Source organism: Botryllus schlosseri, chromosome 13 (genome assembly GCF_051294905.1).
Source record: "Botryllus schlosseri isolate E-star chromosome 13, Bs_hap1, whole genome shotgun sequence".
NCBI lineage: Eukaryota > Metazoa > Chordata > Ascidiacea > Stolidobranchia > Styelidae > Botryllus > Botryllus schlosseri.
Genome location: NC_137248.1, coordinates 9,729,092 through 9,756,887, shown reverse-complemented (window position 1 = coordinate 9,756,887; position 27,796 = coordinate 9,729,092). Strand labels below are relative to the sequence as shown.

Below are 27,796 nucleotides of genomic sequence, written 5' to 3'. Positions count from 1 at the left end.
ACAAAATGAACGTCACTTTCAAGCGCATTATTGACGAGCGACAGTTCTTTGGAACCACGTGGCTCGATGTTTCCCACAACTGCGACGGTCGAAGCCGATTTCCCGAAAATCAACTGGGAGAAAGGTCTCTACCGGGCGTCACCCACTGATTTTTATTTGGAGGGCATTCTCCAGGCCAAAGACTTTGTGACGAAAGTATTAGAAAGTTAGATCAAGATCACTGATGATGTCGATGAACATGAATACATGATAATAACATACTTTCGGTGAAGTTTTCTATGTAGTATTAGGTCTAAAAACACTTTCATTTCTTATTTTTGGAGATTCTCCAAAAATAAAATTTGAAAACATCCAAAACTAAGCTATTTTTGTTATTTTTGGAGAAATCCAAAAATAAACAGGCCTGCTCATGACTCGAGTCATCCCAACACTCTTTACTACCCGGGTTGATCAATCAACAGCATATCGTAAATCAAGATTTAAGTACTCGAGTATTTTGCCTTGACGCTAAGATATTCATTCTCATTACATAGATCCCTTGGACGGTAGACCGCGGCCTTCCGAAGGGTTCACAGGTCTCAATTTAGGAATTTACGTAGCGTTACACACTTGTTTTGTCGCTTCAGGCAGACTTATTTCAATACTTGTTGACATTTCTATCTAAAACGTTCATAAAAATCAATATTTTGGTATATGCATAAAATACCGAAAATAGCTTAATTTTGGTATTTTACAATCTTTATTTTTGGAGGTTTTCGCATTTGGTTTCCGAAATTACAAAAATAACACGGCCTGTAAATAGCCGAGGTATCACACTCTCAGTATTTGGAGACACATATTAAATCAATTTTCCTAACTTTTTTAGCGTTCGTACCGTAACCCTTAAGCTGTCATAAAATGTTTCTCGTACATCATATCCAGGATCGAAAGAGCACATTGTCGAGCAGCCCCCCCTCCACGCTGATCTTGGGTCGCCGTAGGGTTTTCAACAGAGCTTGTGCGGATTTCAACGTCAGGTCTAAATGTTTATCACCGCAAATCCCGTTGACAATGCAGTTTACTTGGTCGTGTACCGAAACGTCATAGGTCTTGGTGTGTTCTGGGGCAGAAGTTAAGCCAACGCCGAAATGCCAGAGTGTGATAGTCTGCACCAACAGGGTTCACACCCCTGGACTAAAGAACCCACACGGTCTCAAGCCATCATTCTTTCATAATTGCGATAAAGGCTAGCTAGACTCATTTCAGTAACTCATTTTTTATGTATTATTATATATCAACCCAACTATTAGTTTCAGGGAGGAGATGGCGTACCCACATTGAAAGCATCGCAGTTCTCATGAAAGGCGATCGCGCGAAGCTCGACGAATATTCGAAGAAATAATATTCTACTGTATGTTGATTTGCAAAATATTCTTGGTCATTAAACAGCGTATAATTTCACGCTGCATCTCGTACCCCTGGTGCTTCGTACCCTAAATGGGTTCATGGATCCCTGGTTAAGAACGGCTGGTTTATAAAGAACGTGTAACTAAATATATGCAATAGCAAAATTGCAATATGATCTACTTCAGTAAGGTATTGTTGCAATGAGCAAAAAGTTCTGTGAGAGCAACCAGCAGTCATTCACTGATTGTACATTTTACTGATGTTCCATGGTTACATCACAAATAAATTGACAGCAAACGAAATGATCAATGATCATAGCTTACAAGTTACGTTGTCTAACCATAGTCTTTATACAGGCTAGGGTCATGGTCATATTATAGTAGTACATTAATCGTAAGCAGGGGCGGCCAACCGTGGCCCGCAAGAAGGCTTTGAGTAGCCCGCGAGCTAATTCTCGAGATTAGTTATAATATAAAAATAATAAATCATCCATGTAATTTATTGTGAACTTGCAAGGCCAACCATAACTTTGATTAGCCTGGCCGCGCATTTTGGGGTGTTGATGACTAAAATATCAGTTGCGACCGCAGCCAGGCCAGCCACATTTTCGTAGATCTTCGTACATGACCAATTGACAATTTCGTGGCAGATATATTTGACTTGGTATTTTTGTTAGCACTTCGCGCGATTTATTGTCACTCGATCTCTTTCTTTCAGTATTGATGCCTCCTCCTGAAAATAGAAAATAAAAAAATACGCCCAATTTACAGAATTTGAGTCTGACTATATTCGCCAATCGCAATTATGAGAAAATGTGTTGTCAAACATGCAACTTCGCGACGGTACTCTCGGAAAGATTGTCGGCGATAAAACATTTGCTCAAATTGAATAGACGCATGTTCGCCGAAATCTGCGATATTGAGAAGCCCAAGCACCGAATAATCCTGTCCTTGGCAAATGAGTCCAGCGGTATACAGAGGCGACCCTTGCGGCAGGGCATGAAACGACACGAGTTTTCACGACATAATTTTGATGCGTAATAAGATCTTGTTTTCAACGTTGCCTAATCCGGTTCGCTCCTATCCATTCAATCAGTGGTGGCTTTTGGGGTGGGCGAGGTGGGCGGTCGCCCGGGGGCCCCCTGGTCGAAGGGCCCCCTCTTTGGTCCATGCGCTTTTTTCAGGGATAATAGCGAATACACATGGAAATCCGTGTACCAAACAAGAATATGATTCCGTACAGATGTGTCAATCATCATCAAATCTCTGCATTTGTTAGAAAACTCCCGTATCCCTATAATCAGCACGTCTCTGCATGCGGTAGAATAACTTAGTTTTGATGTAGTCTATCCTCGCACACAAGCAATAATAGATATGGCCGAATCCAGCATCTGGCCAAACCTTGACGCGGTGAAAGATAGCTAATTATAACATATGCGGAAAGGGGGGTCTGGGGGGCTCCGCCCCCCAGAAGTTGCGGTTAGATACTTATAGGGCCCTCCCTGGTAAGTCTCGCCCGGACCCCCCCCGTTCATAGGGCCACCACTGCATTCAAGTGTCCCGCGCAATGATTCGTAAATCTCATGTGGCCCTTTGGCAATAAACGTTGGCCACCTTTGATCTAAAGTGTACCCCCTGTTCTATATAGATTGTACGCATGTGAAGATAAAGGGATGCATTATAAGCGTTTCCATAGTTGCATTTCAAATAAATTCCCGTCAATGCATGCATGTCGGCAATTCGAGGTGATCATGTTCCGTCTGCGCTCCGGCCATTGTAGGCTTAAAGCTCATTCGTTCAAAATAGGATGTTCAGATACTCCGCTATGTCTCCATTGTAATGTCGCCGAAACCGTCGACCATTTTCTACTGAATTGTGCAAGATACGATTTTCAACGGTCCTTTCTCATTGAGTCTTGCCGTAATCATGACATCCCATTCACGACTTATAACCTATTAGTCCAGCCCGAGCTATTAACCCCTGTGGCTGAATTCGTGCTGTCATGTCGTAGAATCCTTTAAGATTTGATTCGTATATAGATTAGGTTGAAATACATTGCAAGGGTACTTATACCAGTAGGTAACTTCAGACCGTGGTGCACCAGACCCTTAAGGGAGATAAGCGCCACTACAACTTTTAACCATATTAATAATAATAATATAGATTGATCAGTAGGGCAAGTTTTTGTTACACTAAAATCGCGAGAAAGTTGCACTTAATTTTCACAAAAGTTGCATTTATAAGTTTTGTTGAATTAGTAGGGCATTAGATACTCGAAATGTTTCGTTGTTTAACCTATGAGTTCCAGCAAAGCTGTCCCATTTGTTACTTTACAATTTCACGGGCATTCTGGCGAGAACGCCAACAATTACATTAAAAGGCATTACATTAAACAATTACATTTAAAGAAAATTACGCAATACGGGAATAATTTCCCCAAAAAGGCAGAGCTATAACCTCCTTCTTTCCCTAAAACAAGTCAAATAACCCACCCCAAACGCCCAATAGGTCTGCAAACTTGACCGAAGGCGTTGCAGAATAACTCACACTTCTGACTTTAACAAAATCAATAGCCTGAAAAAGGTGACCCAGTGAAAATATAATTTTCGGTGGGCTCGCCTTTGCGTTCGTGAAATGTGAAACTATCTCAAATTTTAACTACAGAACTAATAACGCGGTCTATTTAAATATTGTTCGGGTGCGGTCGTGCTTGGCAGGAGTAGTTGAACTTCTTGCTTGCAAGCCATTGTGTCATAGATAGTGAGATGAAGCTAACCCATAATATAGATCTTTGTTATGCAAATCAAAGAGAATAGAACCATACTAGAAATAGTTTATAGCATGTTTTAAAACCACTCCTTTACATTTTGACGCAATATTTGATAAAAGTTGCAGTAAAATTTGTTATGAAAAATAGAGAAAAGTTGCGAAAACTTGCACTATAAAATCCCTTCAAACAGCTTAAAACACCATAGTACATAAATTATGAGTATCTAGGAACCTGTCGGAAGCTATAAAAAAAAGTTGTTAAAGTTGCTAAAACTTGCCCTTGATCACTGTTCACATTGCGCAGATCTCAGCCGCTCACCTTTACCAACCCTATTGTATGATTTGAATTTAACGAATTTAGTTTATGTGTTTATTTTTCTATTCAACAGAAGCAGATTTGAATTGTATCTCACGGTTTTGTAGATGGGTATTGTATTCACTGTATTACATCATAGTTATTTGTTTCAACCTCGAGAGGTTTCGTATTCGATTCCTTGGCGCGAGAGTGTTGTTATGCAGTCAAAAAGGTATTTTATTAGCAGTTTTACAAATACTTGAGTGATAAATATTTGTGTTTCAAACAGCTACCAAAATGTAGTGACTTCGAAAATTCAATTTGATTCAAATTGTGACTTGACTTGACTCGAGTCACCTTCTAAAATCGACTGACTTGACTTGACTCGAAACAATCCACAATGACTCTGGATGACTTGTGACTCGAAATTAGTGACTTGATCCCAACACTGGTGTGCACCGTTCCCAAAATGACTGGACCTCGATCTGACATATCAACCTTGCCTATCAACACATATACGTGATTCATTTTCATCACCCGCCGTTTTACGTTATCCCGAATTTTTTTTCCATCCAATGTGTACGCTTTATATTTACGTATAGCAGGTCCAGGTGAGTGTCTGATTTCAAAGACTACTCGACATCTTCCTATCTTTTCATTGTATCACAGTCTTGTGGTATTTTGAACTGATAAAATTTTAATAATTTAGTAAACCAAGTAAAATATCTAACATCAAAAAAGCAGCATTAAAGGAATTTTCCAATACTAGATTTGAGTCGAGACGACCGATTTCCAATCGTTGGGCAAGGCCGTTCACAATTCCCTTTGTGTGCCTTGGAGTCGACTTTTATCAAAATACACCAACCGAAACTCTGTCAACAAAAGGAGTTCGTGTACCACCTAAAAATAGTACATTGAACGCTCTTTCATTCACAAAATTTCATGCTGGTGACGTCATATTTTGTGATACGATTGTTGATATACAATGTTCTTTCTAATTCTCTACTAGTCGCTGACGATTACCCCTGACGAGTGTCAGCCGAAAATATTCGGGTTCATTTCAGTATGAATATACTATTAAATTGTATATTGAAGTTCTGTACCTCCAAGAAGCTCTACAGTTGTCGTAATTAAATGTTTATGGTTATTTTTTTAAAAGGATCACCGATCTGCAACATTTGTTTTGAGGTTATACCGGTCTGTGGCCCGAAAAAGGTAGAGAACCACTGAATTTTTCAATGTGTGTGTGTACCATTGCGATTTTGAGGTATGTATGATTTCATTCATCCCTGCGTCGCCACCTAAAGGATTGCTGGGATAATTGTCACTGCATTAGAGTGTGTGTTTGTGTAAAGGCAGTGATGTAGTGTTGTCGTCTTAATGGATCAGTTCAGCAGGGCTGATAATTATAACATCTGTCTAATCTATTATAGTTCTTGACAAAAGTTTAAGTTATACTTTTGAACAGGAAGAGAAGAATTGAACCGTTTGAGCTTAGGTTGGGGATATAAAAAGGTTGAGATTTCGCACTTGCGCTCAGTTAAAAACTTCATATGATTGCGATGTAATGAAAAGATACGAAGGAGTCGATACGAATGGGAATTGCCGTAAATCAAGAACCCACCTTGGCCTATCGACTATCGCCTGGCAGGTACAGCAGTCAGAGAGGCTCAAGTTCTCACCCATTGTTCGGATTCTCGATTCAATAATTTAATTTAATATTAATTTGAGAATAACATCTGCAGTGCTATGATCCGGCTGAAATCCACTCCCTGTCAAGACACAATGTGTGTAATGTGGTACAAGAGATGTTTATTAAGTCTGTGAGACAACTAAAGTCTATGTGATACCGTGGTCTCTCTCTACTCAGCACCACTTGCATGTGGTCCTCATCCTCCCTAATCTGTATCTGAAATGAGTCAACAGTGCCGGTTAGCACTACACCAGTTGTCAGTTAGCATGATCAATTAACAATTCAAATAATTCAATCTCATCAACTTTGATTTCTTATTGTCCCAGTAATCTCTGTTCTAGCACTTTTGAATGTGGACTTGGACCCAATTAATGTCTGGTGCATGAATGACCTGGATGTAGCATAGGCCTATGTGCTCTTTGAGTGTGAGAGAAGCCTAGAGTAGGAGTAATGAGTAGCCGGGTGGTTTTTGACTTTTGAGGAATTATCGGTACCGGTAGGCTAGATGGCTGAAAGAGTAGCAAACTAGAGTGCTGTGCTATGTGAATGATAGGAAATTTGGAATGATTCAATACTTTATTGAAGGTTGGTGTTCATTTGGCTGTATCTCTCGAAAGTCACACAATATGGCCAATTTTCATTTCATATCAATGCCGTATTTTTTATCACGTTTATATGACCCTGATACGTAAGGTGATTGCGGAGAGCAAAAAAAAAACAATGCCTAATATCTTGGATGATATGCAGTTACTTTGATTTCATTCGTTAGGTGCTAGAACTTTTGTGAATGTGTTGTAACCTGTTGTGCGATTTTGAATTTATCTCGTTCTAGTCACAGTCTTTTCTAACTAAGAGAAATTGAATGTTTTCATAATAATTCTAATATTTAGTCACAGTATAAAATTATTTGTTTTTCAATTCACTGCGGGTTACGATCTCTCCATGTTTGCATATCTTTTTCAAGTACAAAAGCAACTGCTAAATATTTTGTTTTGTCAAAATCTCACAGGATCTCTATCAATTAATGGTTGAGGTTTGTTTGTTTACATAAATTGGTATATCCGAAAGTTTTCTGTAATACAATGTTATCAATTTGACCAAAGATGGTCGATGACAAGCAACTAGTTTCCAACTCGAACGGAATGAGGTCGAGGCCGTCTATCAAAGAAACCAACGGGCAAGCGAGTCCTGCAAGAGATATGCCGGGTAAGAAGTTATCGGTTTTCAACTCGTGCCGGTATTGCAACGGCCGAGCCATGGAATCACGGGAGCTAAAAAGAATGATAAGCGAAAACGAAAAGCTAAAAAGCGAAAACACTCAGATGAGCAAGGAGATGGAGGCCTTGCGACAATCTGCTGTGTATAAAATCGACTTGGACGAAGCGAAAGACGCGTTACGCGAGATGAAAATCGACCTGAAGATGATACAAGACGAAAAGCTCGACGTGATCGCGCAGCTAGACGAACTGCACCAACTTCTCGACGAGAAGGAGGACGAGTTGAAATTATTCATGCGCGAATTCGAGAGAAAATTGAAGGAACACGACAAGCAAGTGGGTGTTTTGCGGAGAGAAATCGCTCAAATCAGTCAGGAGAAAGACGAAATGTCTCATAAATATGAAGCTGCTCAGGACGTGGTGACGTCGTTACGGCAAAAGACCTCTGCCAAAGACCGGCGTATTCGCGAATTGGAGAGTGAACTGGCGCATACCATGACTTATTTGACTCCTGCTCAAGTCAGCAATCGCAATCGCAGGTCTTGCAACAGTGACGAATTCTCCGCGACGAATCATCGCATCACCTTGACTCCCGTGGATGGAAATATATCGGACAACAGAGATTTGCTATCGTCGCCGACATCTGCAAAGGTTTTCTTGCCTGGCGTGTCGTATCTTTCCTCAACTGAAGACGTGACGTCGATAAAAACACCTCCACCGGATAAGATGGGTAATTCCACCAAGCTGGGGCGTAAGAAAAAACTGGTGTCTCAGCTTTCGGGATCGTTATCGCGCGCTTGGGGTCGCAGTAAAAGCCGTAAAAGCATTGATGCCAGCTGCAACAGCACTGCTACGGAGGTCGTTATTTTATCGATGAGTCGCACTTCGCTATGCGATCGCACTGAAATCGAGAAAAGAGAAATATTAGAGAGCAGCAAGGCCATCCCGATGCATAAATGGAAAGCGGACACTGTCGAAGTATGGCTGGAACTCGTAATGTGCATGTCACAGTATGTGCCTTTTTGCGTGGAAAACATAAAAAGCGGTAAAGTCCTGCTTGGAATGACGGAGGCGGAGTTGGAAGCATGCCTGGGCATTCAAAACGTGATGCATCGCAGAAAATTGATATACGCCATCGAAGAGTATCAAAACCCTGCGGTTACGATCAGCACGGTGTCTGGCGCCGGTCAGCTTGACCACTGGTGGGTGTCCGAGCAGTGGCTGACGGAAATAGGACTGCCTCAATACGCTGACGTGTTTCAGGAGAATCTGATTGACGGACGTACTCTGGATAACTTGTCAAGAAAAGACTTTGAGAGGATTTTATGTATCGAGAATAAAAAGCATCAGGACTCGCTTTTGAGAGGTATCGAACTGCTCGCCATGCTGGGCTTCGACAGGCAGAGGCTCGACGACAGGCGACAGATGTGTAATTCTTGTGATTCGGATTTATTGGTGTGGAGTAACGCGAGGCTTGTGCAATGGGCCAAGTCTGTGGACTTGAAGGAAAACGCGGCGAACTTGCGGGAGTCCGGCATTCACGGCGCGTTGCTAGTTCTGGAGACGTCTCTCGTTTCCGATGACCTCGCAGTGGCTCTCGGCATTCCGTCTTCGAAAACTATTTTGCGCCGGCACTTGGCGACTGAGTTTGACGCTCTGGTTAGACCAGCGCGGGCGTCGTTTGTGGAAGAAAACTCGATGTACAACGGTATGAGCGGGACAAAACGTCGGTCCGGGTCGTTGAGTCACTCTTTTCTACGTGCCACCGGTCAGTCTGGTCGCAAACCGAGGCGTAGCCTTCGTTCCATCAGCAGGACTTTTGGCAAACACCTGGGACGAGATTATCATATTGTCAACGGCACGGAGCACGAATCTAAGTAAGGTTACGTTGAAAATTATGTTTTACGGATTTTATCGCTTCTGTAATAACCCGATCGTTAGTGTCGACTGTACTTTCGTATGAACGTAAAAATCAATCCAGCTTCAATCGAATCCAACCCTACCTATTTTTGTTGTTTCGTTTCATATTCATGAAATAATCCAACACTGTGCACGATTAAGGTTAGTCTTTGTGGCGGTGACCTGTTCGAAACGAATACGACTACTCTTTACCAAAGGTTGAAATGTGACTGGCTGCGTTGCATTTTGCATTTATTATTTTTAGAGCTTCTAAAGATGCTGTGTTCGGTGTAGTGACCAACCTGAGTTTGGTTTTCTTTTGCTCTCGCGAATGCTGTAATATATGTTACTTTGTATGCTGCTTGCATTGAAGAACAGTAATTGAAGTATTGCATAAGTAACTCGTGTGTAAGACGCATCCTTATGGCAGACTTGGATTGAATTTGTCACCAAATCTTCGAAATCAAGTATTTTTGCTCTGTGGTTAGCAGAAAACTGAAATTCGCGGCTCCTATGTATCAGATGCTTCACTTTTAGAAGTGGAGCTTATGTGAGTGGATGCGTCTTGTAGGCGAGTAATTACTGTGCTTACGATCTGTTCGATATAATAGCCGTGCCTGTTCATATGAAATCTTTATATTATTTTATGCTATTACCTGTCAAACTTCTGGAAACCTATTCATATGCGGAGTGCCGGTATTACTCCTAAAACTATTAGAGGATTCTTTACGGACAATAATACGAATTTTATCATGACGCTGGAAGGATACTTTTGTAATTTGTTTTCGACATATATTAGTGAACCTTCTGTCCAACACAGCACATTTGTCTATGATTTATGCATGACTTGCATTGCTTAGTACACCCTTGCTATATAGTAAGTGTGACAGCACCTTCACTGCCATCAGTTATCACCGGCATGTCAATCCTTTCCAACGTTCGAGCCATACCTTGTCTAGTGCCTTGTTGCGACATGCGAAAGTAGCGAACTCACGACTTGTCGACAGATTTTTGGAGTATACATTTTTAGGAGGCGTTATATTTTGCGTTTTTGCTGCTTTCATACGAACATTTTGCCGTTTCCGAGTGCGTTTGAATCATGACGACGTTGTTTTTTCGTGTATATTTCGTTTGTGTCGTGAAATCAGAGCAAATATGTTGACACAAAACCGGCGATTCCAACTACAGTGATTGAATGACTTACAACTCTTGATCATAAGTATATTAAAATACAGTTTCCGTGGGCGTTTTTGGTATTGATGTAAACAATTTTCCATAGGCGTAATATCATTTGCGTTTTTTTTTAGCTTTTCAGATTGTAACACAAGATATGCTATATTTAGGACTAAGCGCTACGACGTAATGGCAATGGATACCGTGCGCCGAAGAAAGAAGATGATTTAATTGCCTTGCTATAAAGCGACGCGCGATATATGTAGTACGGGATTGCTCCCCTGAGAATATTTCGGCGGAACCTACGGATTAAGAGATGTTTATTATCGCGTTGAACATGGCAGGTCTATATATAGCTCGGGACCGCGTCTTTTGTTGCCGGTAGGTCGAGCACAGTGATAGTTATGTGATCAAGTTACAATTATGTTACGATCAGGTTATGCGTGATTACATGGGATTTTACTATTTCGGCCAACTTGACGGAGTTCTAAATTTCATTGACGTATTTTTTACACGACCCGATTCATGTGTGCATGCGTGTTTGAGTCGTGACTGCGTCGAGGCAGGCAGTTTTAGTGCCAGGAATAGAGATTAGATACAATTCTTCCCTAGGGGTTGGATGCATCTGCATTCTGCAACTTAATCTGGACCTGGCAAGATAGCGTTGTCAATGGTTATTGCAATCATACTAAACCCGCCATATCGCGGGGCTGAGTTGAAAGTCCCGGAACTTTCCAATGCCTTCCTAGTTCGGAAGTTTATCCCAAATTGACCCGAGCCGTTTTCGCGTTCCCGGTTTGGTTTAAATTCCGTGCCATGGCGAACTGGAAATGTTGTTTATTGCGCAAACACCTTGATGTCAGTTATGTCAAGAGAACTCGACAACTTTATTAACTCTTTAAACAATATTGATCGATGAGACGTAGTAGAGCACACGTACAAATGTCGTGTAATCGGGTTGATTCTGTTCTAATTTTAGCGCCTGCTCCGAATATTTATTTACAGTTGGCCTTATCCTTACGGTAGCGTGATCGCTATTTTTCTCAATTTCGCGGGCTCGCTTGGTCATCAGAGTGCACTTGTGAGCCACTCGGACTAGCTTCTGTGTTCCGATAATTATATCAAACCACTGGAATGATTGTCCTATGACGCATATGATGTTTATCGGCGCCTTGCATATCGCTGGGAAAGTAATGGGACACTTTTGATACTCGGCCGATACAGGTCGTCGTTGGTGCTCTTATTATCCTGTATTGATTCCGTCGGGTCATCGGAAGAGTGATGCTGCCGCCAGTACCTCGCCCGAAACTGTGATATCTTAAGAGCAACTTGGTTCATAGCGATTTTGGGGCGGTGTCAGGCTATTTCTAACTGAGTTTGCCGTAAAGATGTAGTAGCGTAGACTGGATGCGTTTCTGTGAGGTAACATACTTCGTTTATTAATTAATGTCTTTTTGGTGTTTATATCGGGAATAGTGTGTAGTTCTAAAGTATTTTTTACGCTGGATCATGGATGTAGTCAAACTTGAAAGGAAAGCGATGTTAAGGAAGAAGCAGTTGAACGACGATTCGCAGCAAACTAGGTAATTGTGTGTATTGAAAACGCCTGCGTATTTTATATATCACGACACGCGTCGCAGAATGGCGGCAAATGCTCTTCCTAACCAAGAGCTGGAGGCGGACTCTTCCGACAGCGATTTGGAAGTGGAGCAGCCCGCCGTAATGAGGAAGGTTTCGACGCACAAACAAATTAAAAGCAAGGTAGGTGCTTCTCCGTGTGCACGGTTATTTGGTTACCGCGACTGCCGAACACACTGCGGATTTGCTCTAGTGCCGACACTACTTTTTCAAATCAATTTTCCCACCACCCAGCGCGTTTGAGATTGTTTGCTTGCGATAGCAGAGTTGCATTATCGCTATTTTGTTGTGTACCTTCAGGATTTGTGGCGTCTAACGCCATTTCGTAATCTAGCACCGCATTAACTGCAGCGAACATGAATTTCGCTCTTACGCGACGCGATAATGAACGAACTTCGCAGTGTCAGTGACGTCATAAAATATTTTCGCCCACATCCGTTATTGATTGCGATCCGTCAGGCATTCTTGTTGTAAACCGATATATCGCGTCCCGCGCGTTCGGTTTGCATTATTTTTCTCACTTTAGGCTTACGGAAGTGTTTTTTAAGCGAAATTCCATCCTTTTGACGCTTCAACGAACTTGAAACTGCGTCCGCCTGGTAAAACAAATGTATGACGAATGCCTGACGGGACTCGTACGGTTATGATTTTTAAGATCACTTCTAATTTAAGCCGGGAGAAACGTAACAATTCAGTACTTCACGCTTGTAATCACAATAATTAGTTTTTCCATAATACATGAGTCAATTGCTAATTCTATTCTAGTGCTAGCGTCAACGTACCGCACCAGCGAGAATAGATAACTATGACAACGAAAAATTGTGATACATTGATAAGATTAATCTGGGCTCTAATATTTTCGTTGCTGGCGTACCGTAAGCGGCATTGTTCCGTGCGACTTGTTATATGTAGTGTGATGCCGCAAATATGTAACCATGAGATTGGACTACTGTGCAAGGGGTCGCTCGTGGACTAGTGGCTCTAAATCCGTTTCTTCTGTTAAACTTTGTTATTTAAAGACTTTGCTAGGCCACTTCCAGCCTATTCCTATAATCTTGGTGTGTTATCACGTCCGGGCGATGGATTAAATTCGAATAAATCCACACCGCACAACCCACGTCCCATGTCACCGTCTAATTGTTGCAAGACTGCGGAATTATTCATGGCTTCACATTTTTTCTCGGTTCAGCTTGACCCGTCTCGGGAGTTCGCCGGCTCGGCTTTGAGATTTTTTAAACAATTGAAATCGTGATCCGACCGACCGTGACGCAGCGCAGCACTGCGTTGTTTATACCATAAATGTACCAGTGGAAGTGGGGTGTATAATTTCCCGGTATCACGCGCTTTATCTTTGAAATTGGTTAATGTTGATCTATTGTAGCCTCGGTCTTGCGTCTGAGATGAAACTTGACCAATTTGGCTGTACTACGTCCCGTGTTATTTTCCCAGGGATTATCCGTGCCCCGATAGCGTTTATGCGAAATTTGCCCAAAGTCGCGCGTTTTAAAAACCATCACTAACCCGCCGACAGTTTGTGCAAAATATGCAAGGGTTCAAATTGAGCCTGATCTGGTGGGGATTTTTAAAATACCATCTATTTACGTTGTTAATGGCTTCCGGTGGTTTAGCTTTACTTCTACAGCTGCTATTCGTACCTGGCCGTCAATCAAATATTGTCACGACCGTGCGTGCGAGTCGCTAATTTTTTTTATGATAGCTGCGTTTCGTCTGGGCCAACCGATCAAAATAGTAACTAGTAACGTTTTGGTGATCGGCACTTTAACGTTTCTACCGTGTTGTGTTGAAGAACTGAGTGATTTCTTATGGCCTAGTTGTCCGAATAAGAGTAGTCGGTTGGCACTGGTCACGCGGTGAACATAATTTTCAATGCAATGAGACCAACGTGGCAACGTGCATTGATTCGGGTCCCGTCGGCTTTTGCGATGAAAACCGGATCCTTTTCATATCCGGCTCAGTAAAATCTTGAAATTGCGCTGTAAATGAACCCTGTAATTTCATTTCCTGGTGCGATGTAGTATTAGTACCCCAAGGCTTCAATCATATTCCGACCATGTATTTCGTAAATTCCGCTCCGGCTCCGGCCAAATAGTGCAAAGCCCGAATGATATCTGGCTCCGGGTCGAAGCTCACCAGAAATTTCGTCTCCCAGAGACAGACAGACAGACAGACAGACCGTTCTATCAATGTTGTCGTAATAGCTCATAATAATAATGAAAGAATGGGGAATAGTTGAGTCTACGACCATGAGATATCATTAAGGAAATATAAAGGTCGACTATCAATGATTGTGACCGGTGATTCGTGTCGGGTGATGAGAGCAGACATTTTCGAGAAATGAAAATACACCCCCTTTTCACTAAAGAGTTGTTTTATCAACGAAAAATATAGTATCGATACTTTCTTTCTATCGTTAAGAGCCTTGAAAAACAAAGCTGCGCAAGTGCGACATTTCCGTGAAACAGCGTAGCATTGTCACAAGCGATATGAAAATAGGCCTGTTCGTGACATACCATGACCATTGACCATGTTATTTTGCTGTGGTCTATCGTGCATTAGTTTCTTTGCGGTGTCAAAAAAGGTATTCATTTAACTAATACACAATACAGTCATTCATTCAGCTATGACGTCACCATAGGTGATATTCGAATACTCGACCCGAAAATCGGAATCGAATCACCCTGCCGGGTAATACATTTTGGCAAGCCCTAAATGCATCCCATGTCTCCCCAACCCATACTTGCGTCTGTACCAATCAAAGCGCTGTTTCTCCTTCAAATGTAAAATGATTGGTTGAGACGAAGTATACTGCCGTCAGCTGCCATCGACCAAATACTGCTTCATTTTTTCCGTTGTCACAGAGGCTGTGGTTACCGACCCGGTGATATCGGCCAGCGGCAATTGGTGTCTTTCCGTCGAAAGAGGCCGGGTGTTGATTTCCTGATTCCGCGCGTCTTAGACGGGCCTCGATGTCGTAATCGTAATCAGATCCTCGAATGATCGGCCGGCTCTTACGCTCGCATCGTTTCAAGTGTCTCTCTCAATGCCCGGCTGACAAGGAATATCTAAGCAAAGCGATTTTGTAAATAATTCAGATCCTTTAAGTCGTCGAGTAGTAACTCGATATCGTATCGTGCGCGAGCGAACGAATTCATCAGCAATCGCAGAGGTACATGATGTAATTTCGGTGTACATGGTTACTTTTGTCCACATTTTTTGCAACTTAACATTGAATATAGTGCTGACTGGGGTTCTTTCAACCATTTTTAACGCCGCTTTTTACATTTTTTGGGACTTGCGTGATCGCGTTTTGTGGATTTGTTTGAATTGCATTAATTGGACATACCGCAATAAATTTAAACTTTTTCGGTAAAAAAAATATTTGTTGTATTACATTCTAAGAATAACGAATACATATCTGTTTTTCAATATCTCAGATTTAATCTCATTAATGACTAATATGACGGATGCTGCCGCTTGTCTTCTACGATAAATTTAAATTACGGCTTCGTCTTTGATAGAGCGACGCGCGATTCATCCTTAGCATCCAACGATTGTCCACTCTTTGTCTTGATAGCCCTGGCTCACATAAATATGCAGTCACAATGAATTATAGCAGTCATGGCGCTCCTGACCAAAGTAGGATATGCTTGCGTCAACGAACTCCAAAAAATCACCAATAGTTTTCTAGTTGAGGACTTTTTTCAAATAATTTCATTTTCATTACCTCAATGAGCCCATCCTTTACAACAGGGGTTCTTATACATGGACCCCTTGTTGTCCCGCTGACAAGTTCTAAGGGTTCCATGAAATGACAGTGAAAATCTGTGCGTTCATGTTTGAAGATTAATAATTTTTTCTATATCTAATGAAATTGTCATTCCATATCAAGTAATTTCAAAGAAAAGAAAGTGCTGCAAAGTTCCTTTGTTTAAACTTTCATCACTCACGGAGATGGGATGCTAAAGCCGTAGTGCATTCTATGTAGGAAGGATTTTGCCAATGGAAGTATGAAACCAACAAATTTAAGAGAGCAATTTGAATCAGTCCATTCCACGAATTTATGTCCTACGGACGACGGAAGATCGATTTATGAAAAGTGGCACACCGAAGCATAGTTTCATCACAACGCAAAAATTTATGTCGAAGCATCCTGTAACGTTGCGTACTGCAATTCCAAGTAAAAAAATTACACCCGATCGGAGAAACCGTGATAAAATCGAAGATATCTAGAATCAATTAGTTCACTATTCCCCGAATCTAATAAAACAAATATTTTGATACTAATTCATTTTATTGAATTGCGTTATGTCCGATTAATACAGATAAAATCATTTCTCGGACTATGTCACGAACGTAGACCACGCAAACTTATCAGGGGTCTGCGCTGAAAAAAGTTTCGGAGACACTGCTTTACAGGAATCTCGCCACTGATGGATGACAGTAAACACATCTCTTGATATGGGATGATAAGTTAACTAGATTTGAAGAAAATTTGACCGAGTTTGAAATAACCGTGCTAAGATTTCCATTGGCCTTTTCATGTACCCCATGCAATGTTCCCTGTAAGCTGCGCACGTGCGCAACTTCGCAGTGCTGACGCGGTCTCTGCGCACAGAAAATCTAAGTTGCGCACAAAAAATCCGAAGTGATGACCTTTTTTTTAGTCCTTACGCACTGTTTTACAAGGGTGTGCGCAGTGAGTTGGCGAGTGTGCGCAGACTCGTCCAAAATTAGAGGGAACATTGCCTCCATGTAATCCTGCCCCAACTGCTGTGTGTACTATGAGTGTGTGCACACTGTACACTGTGTACAATGTACGGTATGGCTTCGATGTAGGGATCATATAGTTATTCTGGGTTAGTTGTCCATCCAGATTGGTCGTGGTTTAGATCCGGTTCGGATTTTAGTTTCAATTGCTTACTCAGGCCATGTCATGGTATCCGTATTTTTAATCGAGATGTAAATGAAACAATAATGCGAATGTTGCGGCGGCGTGACGTATGGCGGAAGCCCGCGAGATCAGATCAATTCGTTATAATGAAGCTAATAGTGAGTCGGTATTGTGGTTTGCAAACGTCGAGTTGTGTATTTATCTGGAAGCAGCACGATAGCGAATCGCAAGCCCGTTTCTGTAATTTGCTGGATTTATGCCCGGTTGAAACTGCAAACCAAATCCTTTTCCCTATGCAGGCGCAACTCTATAATGCCGGGTCGGGTTTTCGTCCACGAATTTCACACCTCTGTCACTACACAGGTACACACGCATTCGATCCCAAATATACATAATGTTGGATTGAATATGATATTCAGGCTTAAGATATTATTGGTGGCATTTGCGTGCTTGTTCTCTGGAAATCTTCTCGTGATTGTCATTGTATTTGTTGACATAGCTGGGTACCTTGAGAGTTGCTACTCTGTAGCGTTTAGAGATCTGGACAGCCTTCTTACTTTTAAGAGGTGCGTGTCAGTCATGGCTATTATATTATCGACATCGTAACCCGGAAAAAGTTCGCTCCCATGTCACAACTCTGGCGTGTAGTTGCGGACGTGTGGACTATAAAGATACCTGTCACAAAAACGAACAAAACAACCCATTTTGTTTGCGGAGAGGGGTGATTTTTTAAAACAATGACACGGCGTCACAGATTCATTTTGACGTAAGGGATGCAGATGATGTCACAAGTACAATTCGACAACTACTTAGGGAATAAAGGCTTCCGCCCCTCGCCACGCCACCGCTTATGGCTCCAATTTTCAAGCTCAGGAGCAAATCCATAAGTGCAGTTTGTGTGGCTTTGAGACTGCACGGTATTTCTCGCTAAGCCGGGCAATCAGGCGCGTTTTCCGTTGACAAGTGATCGATGATTAATCGGGCTCGTTTATCTTCTCCACTTCAGCGTGCGCGAGTAATGTCTGAAAACGCGATTTCCCTGTGTGGCCCACAATAATTTGTTTTCGCGCGCGACCACATTTTGCCTCTGCGCAGCGTAAACAGAAACGCGAAAATCTGCAAGTAACAGCGGTTGAACTTGACGCGGTCGAATGCGCTTGGCAATTGCGAGCGAGTGTGAAGACTTGGGCGCGGTTTGAAATGCGTGCGATTGCGTCTTGAAGCGGTGTTGTTTGTTAATCCGTTTTTAAGAATGAACAACTTTAATGGAGGAATGTCTCTCACTTGAAAAGTGAACACGCGATTAATGCTCCCTTTACTCACCCAGTTAATTACCATTATTTCAAGATTAAACGATGAAATGTATCTCACTGCAGCACCTGATTATTCCGACCCTTCCTTACCCCGATTAACCACCATTACTTCGAGCTTAAATGATTAACTATCTCTCACTTGAGCACTCGATTAGTCCAAGCTTTCCTGACCACCATTACTACAAGGTTAAATGTTCAGCGGTGGCTGCTGGAAGACAGGCATAGCTCGCGGACCCACCCGGTTTCGCTGTTGGATTATACATTATGTGTCAATGTGTCATCCTCAGAAATTACACGATTTCTCCACAATGCGCTATGACCATATCTTCTCACTGAGACAGCAGTGAATATAGATTTTAATTCTTGTTTTCACACCTCTTTTAGCCAATATACGCCATTTATTTCGGCTGGCAGCTAGCCGATTGCTGGTGGAGCGCATAAGATTCGATATTTTTTGATTCTTGTGGTAATTGGTAATTACGGCATATACGCCGCCTAATTCACTCCATTTCCAACATTGTGATATTATTAGGATTGCGTCATCTCTTGAGTCGTGATGCGCCGGTATATCTGGCGCTGAAACTCTTCCCTTCAATTTTCAGATGAAAAATATAATCGTTGAGTAAAATATCGCACCTTGTCAATGATTGCTAACTCAGTTAGTCCTAAATCTCACCAGCCAGAATCTCGTGCTGCTTGCATGGTCGATGCATTCGGCAGCGTCCCAATCGAATACACATCGGGATTTGAAATGGAAAATTAATTGTCCACGACGGGATGTTAGGTACATGCCATCTGTCGCCGGTACCGGATCGATCCGCTCGCCATTTGGCACTGGCAATATAGTTGCGTTTGTTGTGATTACACCGGCGGCCAATATTCCTGGGTGTATCCTTACTCTGCGGCGATTATGACGATAAGAGGCACTCTGAACGATAATTATCCCATCGCGGAGCGCGATACCGCGTGATTGAATATCCAGTTTCTCGGTGTGGAGAAAGTCCTGTGAGCGGAGCCTTGTGCGATGTGTGCGGCCTATCGGCTCCCGCGCGGGGCTCGCCCCGTGTAAAAAAGCGAGCGTCGTGTCAAACTGCGGTTGCGGGTTGCCGATTGATTGAAGTTTGATCATTAAGTTTCGTAGACCGTTAATGCGGCTTCTCGCATGGCTGCGGTATTCGTTAATTTTGCGGGGCTGAATGGTCGGTTTGCTCACACCGGCTATAGGCTCGTCGAATACTGGCATTCACTAGCAAAAAGACCGGCATAGCTAGCTGGTAGCTACTGGTTCGGACCGCAATGGTAGCTTGAAGTGGCGAGCTTTCAGACTCTTATTATGTTCTTCCTATTGCTAGGTCGCAATCTATCCGCCCGAATATAGATCAAATATTGAGCCCTTAAATGTGCTGTTGTTTGTACAGATGGACTGGACACTGACCATGACCAGGCATGGCGTAATCTTGTTTTGTAATCGCGATCGATTACGACGATTACACCATTTTCGAGCATTCGTAATTGGTTATTTGCCATATATATAAAAATTGATTACTTTGTAAAATACTTATAGTTTTACAAGTGCAAATGATGTAATCTGAACACGAACAGCGACAAAGTTACAACGTAAAAGCACTGTCTTGAAAATATGTTCTCTGATATTGATAATGCAGTCTCATCTCAGCCCTCATATAGTCTTCGAATATGCTGTGTGTGTACACCAGGGGTCACCAAAGTGGTGCCCGCGTGCACCAGTTAGCCCGCCAGAACCAGGTGAGTAGCCCGCGAGCCTGTTCTAAAAATAGTTCGAATAGAGCATTCACCAATATTCGTCAGTGAGCTTTTAAATATACAGATTGATTGATTTAGCTATTCTTGTTCAAAGCACACTAACATGCAACTTACAAATGACAATACATATATATATATAAACACTTGAAATGATGATATATAATATCCTCAATTAGAATTAGTAATTGACCAACATGTAGTAGAATCATGGATATCGAAGACGTAGGACACGGTCGCATATGACCGAATGCCATCCACGGTCTTCTTAAAATGGGCGTTATGGTAGCTCGAAGTCCAGAACAATGCCAAAGTAGTAAACATCATTACTATTCGGTAGCAGATAGCCGTGACTTACTGGCAGATTTTCAATATCTGCATGCCCATTACATATTCCATCTTTTGACACAGCTTGTTTCTCTTACACTCAACGCAGTTTAGTGTCATGCTTCAAACTTTTTGTAATCGTTGCTGCTGTCCGGTATAATGAAATCTGTCATGTCTGGATGCTGGACAGTTGGAGATTGAAAGTGCAAAATGACCTCCACCTCCAAGCCCACCAGGCTGCAGCAAACATTTGATGCCGTGTTGTCACAGAAAAGTACAGTGGTGTATGAGCAGCAGCTATGAAGGTTGGAAGCGTGTTTGGTCCAACTTATCGTTGTGAATCAGCCTTTTCGGACACGAACTTCATCAAAAACAAACACAGAACACGCCTCACTAATGCACATCTGGAGCACTCACTCCGAGTTGTAGTGTCAAGTTACAACCATACTACAGCGCACTCGTTGATAACATGCAATTCCAGGCTCCCCACTGACCGATATAGAAACAGATAACACGATGTCCACTCTACACTGTACTGTACATTAGCGCTCTTCAAAAATGACTTTTTTTCACAAATCGTACTGGCTACTTCATAAATATGATAGGTTACCTAATTTAAGCCTACACACAAAATTTGGTTCAATTCCAGCCAGTAACCGCTTTGCTACAGGAGAAGAAAGTTTTTATTTATTATATAAAAATAAATAACAAAAAATTTGAAAATTTTCTGTTCACCCCATGAAAGTGTTAGGTTGTCTATAGAAACGATGTTCATCAAATTTTGTTCAGTTCCAACCAGTGGAAGCGGAGTTATTGCCGTCGAAAAATTTGGATTTGAATAAAATTGTTTTTGAATAAAATTGTATTTATGGTGGTGCCCACTATTATAAATAATTAAAGAATTGGTCAACGTAAATACTATTTTATTCATGATCCAATTGGTTGGCATTGAACCAAATTTGGTGTGTAGGCTTTAATTAGGTAACCTAACAATTTCATGAAGTAGCCAGTACGATTTGAGAGCAAAAATTCATTTTTGAAGACCCCTACTGTACATTGTTTACAGTGTACAAGGCCCAAGTGCAAGGAAGCAAAATGAATGTATTCGCGATCACTTTCACGTATAATGGCAGTCCACTAACGCGACGATCTGCTGTGATCGTAATCGACTACAGTAGTAATCAGACGATGTCTGTTTGTGAGGGACAAAGTCGTAGTGACGTAGCAGTTCGTGACGTAACACTGGGTATGGGATAGTGTCGCGACTCGCGATGCGGCGTGTATGAAATAACGTCTGGACGTTTACCGGTTGAAACATGAGGTATATATTGCTACAAGGCGCTGAATGTAAATAACGACGAACATTGAGTCTTGAGTGCATTGCTAACGAGACGAGACAAATTTTTGTATTTTACTATGGTTATCCGTCTTTAGCACTTACTTATTTCACTGTTTGTGTACCGGCACGGTCATTAACCTCCGAGTATCGGGCCGCACCGCGTATGGGGAAACTCCAAGGTCGGTTGGAGGCAAATCCCTCATGTGTATGGTGTGTGCTCATCTGGTAAATGGTTTCCTACACCCTTGGATAGGCTCGGCAACTCGCCGTTAATCCTAAGATTCCTATCCTAACAATGCCGAGTTTTAAATTTATTGGAGTCAGCTGGCTACTCTCGCCTGGGGTGACCTCTGACCTGTTTCGGTCTGTTACTGCGAATTTCAGCGGAACCTCGATTACGATAGTAGAGCCGGACCGATAAGAGTCAATATCACTTTGAATGAAATATCGGTATCGGCCCGTAGATGAAACAAAATATCGGGAATTTTCGTGACGAAACCGAGTCATAGAACTATAATATGCTACTGTTGGACGGGGAAACTTTATATATGTCTTATTTTATAGCTTACCTGTGTTCGGACGCAGCTTTTCTAGTTTATTTCATGCCCTTGTCCAATGGATTGGTGCATAATCCGAGGATTATCAACGAAAAACTGAAATAACTCCGCTTCTACTGGTTGGAATTGACTCAAATTTGTTCTGCATTGTCTTTGAAGACAGCTCGACAATTTGATGGGGTTGGCAGAAAAATTTGAAAAATTTTATTTTTTAGTTTTACCGTATAAATTAAAAATTTCAATTGGATATGCGGAGTCCTACACTTGTTAGAATTGAACCAAATTTGGTGTGCAGCGTTTTTTTTATGGTAACCTGACAATTTAATCAGTGAACGGCTGGAATCCGGAAAAAAAAAGTTATTTTTGAACAGCCCTATTGCCCATGCTTAGCAATGGCTGTAAAGCCGTTCAAGGAAATGCTTTGAAGTTTTGGAAATCGGCCGTGAGCTATATACCATATCTTTTGAATATTGCCCGAATATATCGAGGTTAGTAGTGATGGTCCTAGTTATCGGTTTTTTTCAGTGACGGCTCAAAAATATATATGTAATATGGGCCGGGTTCTGTTCGATGGTGTAAATGTATTGTGTGCTGCCATTTTTCGGTCATAACTGCTGTAAAACGGAGCAAACTCATGTCAAGAATCAAAATCTTGACCTCTGGTTTGAATAAATGTGTGACTTCATTTCATAGCGATCCGCGATGTTCCTCCGGCTTGGGGGCGTAAGCAGGGCGTCCCGCTTGCTTTGAAACTTTATGACGTCACGCAGATAGGATGTGGTGTTTATTGTTCACATGAATGTGCCCGATGAATTTACATATCAAATCATATATAATCCTATTCAGTACTGCATTAGCGTTGGATTGATATCGATTTTGCGCTCTGGAAACAAGCACTAAAGATGTAATCAGTTCCTTTGGCCAGATAGAGAGAGCGCTGTAACCGAAGCGTAGTGACATGTACAAATTAACGTGTCTACTCTACCTACACCAGTGTAAGACACCATTATAAAAAAACAATCATTCGAATTTCCCTCCCGGGTAAGTCCATCAATATCCAATTATGACGATCCATATTTGAGGGAAGAAACATTTCACAAATCATGCAAATTTGAGATACATCATTTCCCATGCAGAAAGACAATTTATATATAGATGAGAATGATGAGTTGGAGTCATTGTCTTGACATTTCTACGCCCAAGTTCACAATGCCACATCTCGCCGATCCGACTTCCTTGTTACGTCACGGTCGTTTTTCCGCCTCTCCCGACAGGAAGCTGGAATAGCCGCGCGTTTATCAACCGCTCGAATTGACGCTCAAACAGACGAAACTAGTAATTTGCCGCTAATCCGCCTTTGTAAACGCGTTGCTCATTGATAGAACCCAAAGCGAAACGGCGTCTTATCGGATATAGACTGGGGAAGTCCTGACAATGTTTCATCCAGCGTCGCGGATTTGGTTCGAAGAACGCGTGCTCATGTCTAAGTAACCGACACCAACTTGTGTAGTTCCGCAATTCTTTGTGCACGCGAGAGTGTCTATTTATAGTTGTTTCGTGGACTTGTTCGTGGCTACTTCCTCGACAATGCCACTTCAGCTCCATTGAAAATATCGCAAATCCTACTTGGTTGCTTCAAGTTGAACTGATACCTTACTGACTCATGCGCGTGGACAGCTGATGCACAAAGATTGCGATGAGATTATAAATTTCCAACATGCCATCGCGTTTTTTTTTATAATACTCTTGCGACCGTAAGAATTTTACTGATGCTGGAACTTAGCCTACTATGTGTCGTACCCAAATCATTAGCCTAGATTCCGGGCATGTTTCCAGCTTGTAAAACGCAGAATAATGGAAATGGCGCAATGGTCATGAATCGTACCGCGAAATGTCTTCTTAAAATATGACTTCGTATCATTATTTCGTTCGTACCAGTATCATACCATCCAATGCATTATTTTGGTTGACCGAGCACATTGGCGACCATCGTGTACGACATGTAGTAGCCAGACTTGGACAACTAGAAAATTTTCAGCTTTTTTGAATTAGATTAGAATTAGAACTAGAGTTACACAGTTTTTTCCAAATTAGATTAGAATTAGAATTAGAGCTACGCAGTTTTTTCCAAATTAGATTAGAATTAGAATTAGAGCTACACAGCTTTTCCAAATTAGATTAGAATTAGAATTAGACCTAAACATTTTTTCAAATTAGATTAGAATTAGAATTACTAAATTCGCAAGAACTTGGAAATTGAACGAAATTGTGAATGGGAAATGAATACAGCAACAATCAGTTCATATCAAAGGACAATGCATTCCCATAACCACAAAAATGGTTACCGTCTGTACAGTGTACACTAATCTTGGCTCGTTTTTTACTATACCAGGGGTCACCGCAATCGCGGCCGGCGATCTGATTTGATATTTTGGAAAAGCGCGAAATAAAGCATTTTGAAATGCTAACATTTATTTCAGTTATAAATTATTGTTGTTGTTTCAAACTAAGCTATTCGCCTGTGCACAACAACACTGTTCCACACTAGCTCGAACGGCTTCTGCGATGGCAACAGCATTCCATCGGTGGAGAGTCAGCTGTATCACTAAGCATATTGCCCTGACGTGCCATGGCTGGCCCAGCCACTGCCAAGACAGAGACGATTAGAAAACGGTATAGGACTTCCCCACAAGATCAATCTTGCACAAGATAGTCTTTCAGCCAGTAAGATGTCTCGCTAGGATAGCCCCAACATCGAAAGCGTTGTCGGGTATCGTGTACAGCTCATATAGTTCAAAATAAAATGTCGTTTATGATCATGATATTTCTTGTTGTATTGTACTACTTTAATAAAATATTACTTCTTTTGTGGTAACCATGAGCACCGCCCATGTCAGTCAGAACGACGTTGTACTAACGTAAGTTTTAAAAGCTAGAATGTTGCTCGCAGACTACAAGCTACTATGTTAGCAAGCTGTTATTCATCACAATAACTTCTATGACTGAACTTGCACGGTCTAAGTAAGGCGATGGCGGCTTGTCGCTGGATTTCCCTACGCGAGAGGGGTATTTTTGTTAACTCGCTGCAGAATGCCTCGGATAAAGAGGCATTTTCAGGTAAACAATAAAGTAGATAAGAACTAAAATTAGAGCATAGGGTCACATCACAACTTAGATTAGAATTAGAATTAGAGCATAATAACATTTCGCAAATTAGATTAGAATTAGAATTAGAGCATGGAAACATTTCACAAATTAGATTAGAATTAGATTACTGGCATTTCGCTCTAATTTAGTGAAATTAGACAACTAGAATTATCTAGTTGTCCAAGTCTGGTAGTAGCAGAACGGAACGAATTTCCGAATGGGTATTGATGTTCTTAGTATATCAACCAAACGCATCTAGTGTCTTAATTACGTTTTATAGCATAGTAATCTTCTACAGACGTGTCCTGGCGAAACGTGATTACTTCTATATGCAGAATCCTTCGCTGGCGCGCGATTTTGCGCTGGAAACGATTAGCGGCTATTAGCAACATTTCAATGAAATAAATTGGCTTACGTCACGTCATAACGAAGTGCCGCAATGACAGACGTTACATTGCGACGCGTAAATGGATTAACGAGCTATCTGCCACAAGCGCAACGGATCTTTCATGACATTTTATGGCATTAAGTTGTTTTCTGTCTTGCATTTTACATAAAGAACGGCAAGTCACCGTGTGACGTTGACACCGTGTTTTTGCCGATTCGGCAGCATGCCTCATTACTTAAAACAATGATAGTAAATCTATGGTGGCAAATACACATTGTTTTAACGGCTTCCATAGGCCCAGCGTTTCGCCGAATTCCCATAGCGGACGCGACCGTTGGTGTTAGAATTAATAAGAATTCTGACCCAATCATAGCAAACTTCCCGAATCCTCAAGCATTGGGGTCTTCAGACAAAAATAAAATGCAAATTTGACGCCGGGGGAAGTCAATTTAAGCATCATAATTTGACTGAATGGTACAAAACTGCAATTTCCGACAAACGTCAGGAGCTGGCGCAGTAAAAATCTCCAACAGTATTTCTACGTTGCAATGCCCTGCGTATCGAAAAATCTTCTTTGACATGCGTTTTGTGTTTATTAACCAGGCTGCGCACCCTTTTTGTAAATTGATTGGCATGGTCTCCGCTTGCTTGTAAAATCGGTTGCGTGAATTCCGAGTGAGCCAGAGCATGTTTTTTCAGAGTACTTGCACATTTTACACTTTTGCTGTCGCAAATTTAGCTAGAAGTTTTGAGATTGTTTTGTATCACTTTGTGACTGAAATAACTGTGATGCGCGGGCGGAACAGTCCCGTACCGTGGCGGTAGAATGTATTTTCGAGAATTGAACTTTTAGCGGAGTCATCAATCATTCTACGTTGTCGCGACGATACGTTCGGCAATTTCGAAAATAACAACTAAATGTATGAGACACCTCTACCAAATCTCATTTTCCAAAATACCTGTACTGGAGTACTTTACAGTGTTTGCCTATACGTGTAATAGTGTCGGAATGTATTGAAAATCGTTACTCCTGTATGTCACCGGGAAGAAATCTACGTAGGACGAACTTAAACGAATATAGACATTTAAACACCATCAATAAAAACAACAGCAATGAACGTCCGTCTGACTCGCGTGGCATTACACGGCGCGCGCATGCAGTAACCGCGCATGCGCCTCACCGATTAGATCGTGCCGCGCGTCAGGTGATAAGACATCCGTCGCGCGCGGCTTACGAAATTCGTGACTTGGACGCTTCCGCGTTTCCGCCGAAACCAATCTTGCTGTATCGATTAGGGCCCATCTAGCCGCAACGGATCTTTCAATTGCTAGTGGGAATTTCCTTACGTTTGTGGATCTGCTACGTCACGACGAGGTCGATGACGCGTAATGCAATCTGAGATACGTGAGCTGATAATTTGGATGTTGCTAGTAAGTCATGCATGTGATCGGACTTTGCCCTGGAATGCCGGGAACAGACTTGTATAATCTAACAATCTTGTTACTTGACTGTCAATAAAGTACTGTTTGTTGAGTCGTTCTAGTTCTAATTCCAGTTGCCCACTGAAAAAAGTAGATACCGAACAACTTGTGATGGCAGTGTTCTGTGATGTGATGTTTTTGCAACCATTGCTGCCTCTGAGCCATCACCACTCACAGTTTCGCCCAGGAGATGGATTTTGTAGGTCGACCCCTCTCGTTAGTTTTAGTTCTAGTTGCGCGGTTTGGAAATCCAGCAGTCTGTAAGTACAAGCGTACCTTCGGCCACCGCGGACCCCACCATAATAAACACACTCATTTCGACCGTGATGGATGAAATCGTGAATTGTTCCCTGTATGTCTCGTGATTGTGTATTTGCACAAGATGCTTATACCGCACTCAGTACGCAGTATACATATTGTCATATACATACGGTATCAAGCCATTAGAAAATAATTGTGGGGCACCGGTATCAAGTGCGATTT

General features: G+C 41.8%; 2 protein-coding genes across 3 annotated transcripts in view; both read left to right on the top strand.

Moving 5' to 3' along the window:
* Positions 1–5,770: 5,770 nt before the first annotated feature.
* On the top strand, positions 5,771–10,565 carry LOC145454164 (kazrin-A-like). The gene has a single exon (XM_080332184.1). The coding sequence runs from the start codon at positions 7,246–7,248 to the stop codon at positions 9,238–9,240; it is 1,995 nt and encodes a 664-aa protein (XP_080188310.1). The 5' UTR covers positions 5,771–7,245; the 3' UTR covers positions 9,241–10,565.
* Positions 10,566–10,710: 145 nt separating this feature from the next.
* The window catches only part of LOC145454161 (diacylglycerol kinase delta-like), a 56,186-nt gene continuing 39,100 nt past the window's right edge, over positions 10,711–27,796 (top strand). For both annotated transcript variants that reach the window (XM_080332179.1, XM_080332178.1), the window contains exons 1-2: positions 10,711–12,014; positions 12,072–12,192. In XM_080332179.1, coding sequence (XP_080188305.1) covers positions 11,941–12,014; positions 12,072–12,192 — 195 coding nt within the window. In that variant the 5' untranslated portion in view covers positions 10,711–11,940. The remainder of the gene's footprint in view (positions 12,015–12,071; positions 12,193–27,796) is intronic.

What these genes read in the sequence shown, in the direction of transcription:
- LOC145454164 (XM_080332184.1), top strand. Translation starts at nt 7,246, where the DNA reads ATGGTCGATGACAAGCAACTAGTTTCCAACTCGAACGGAATGAGGTCG.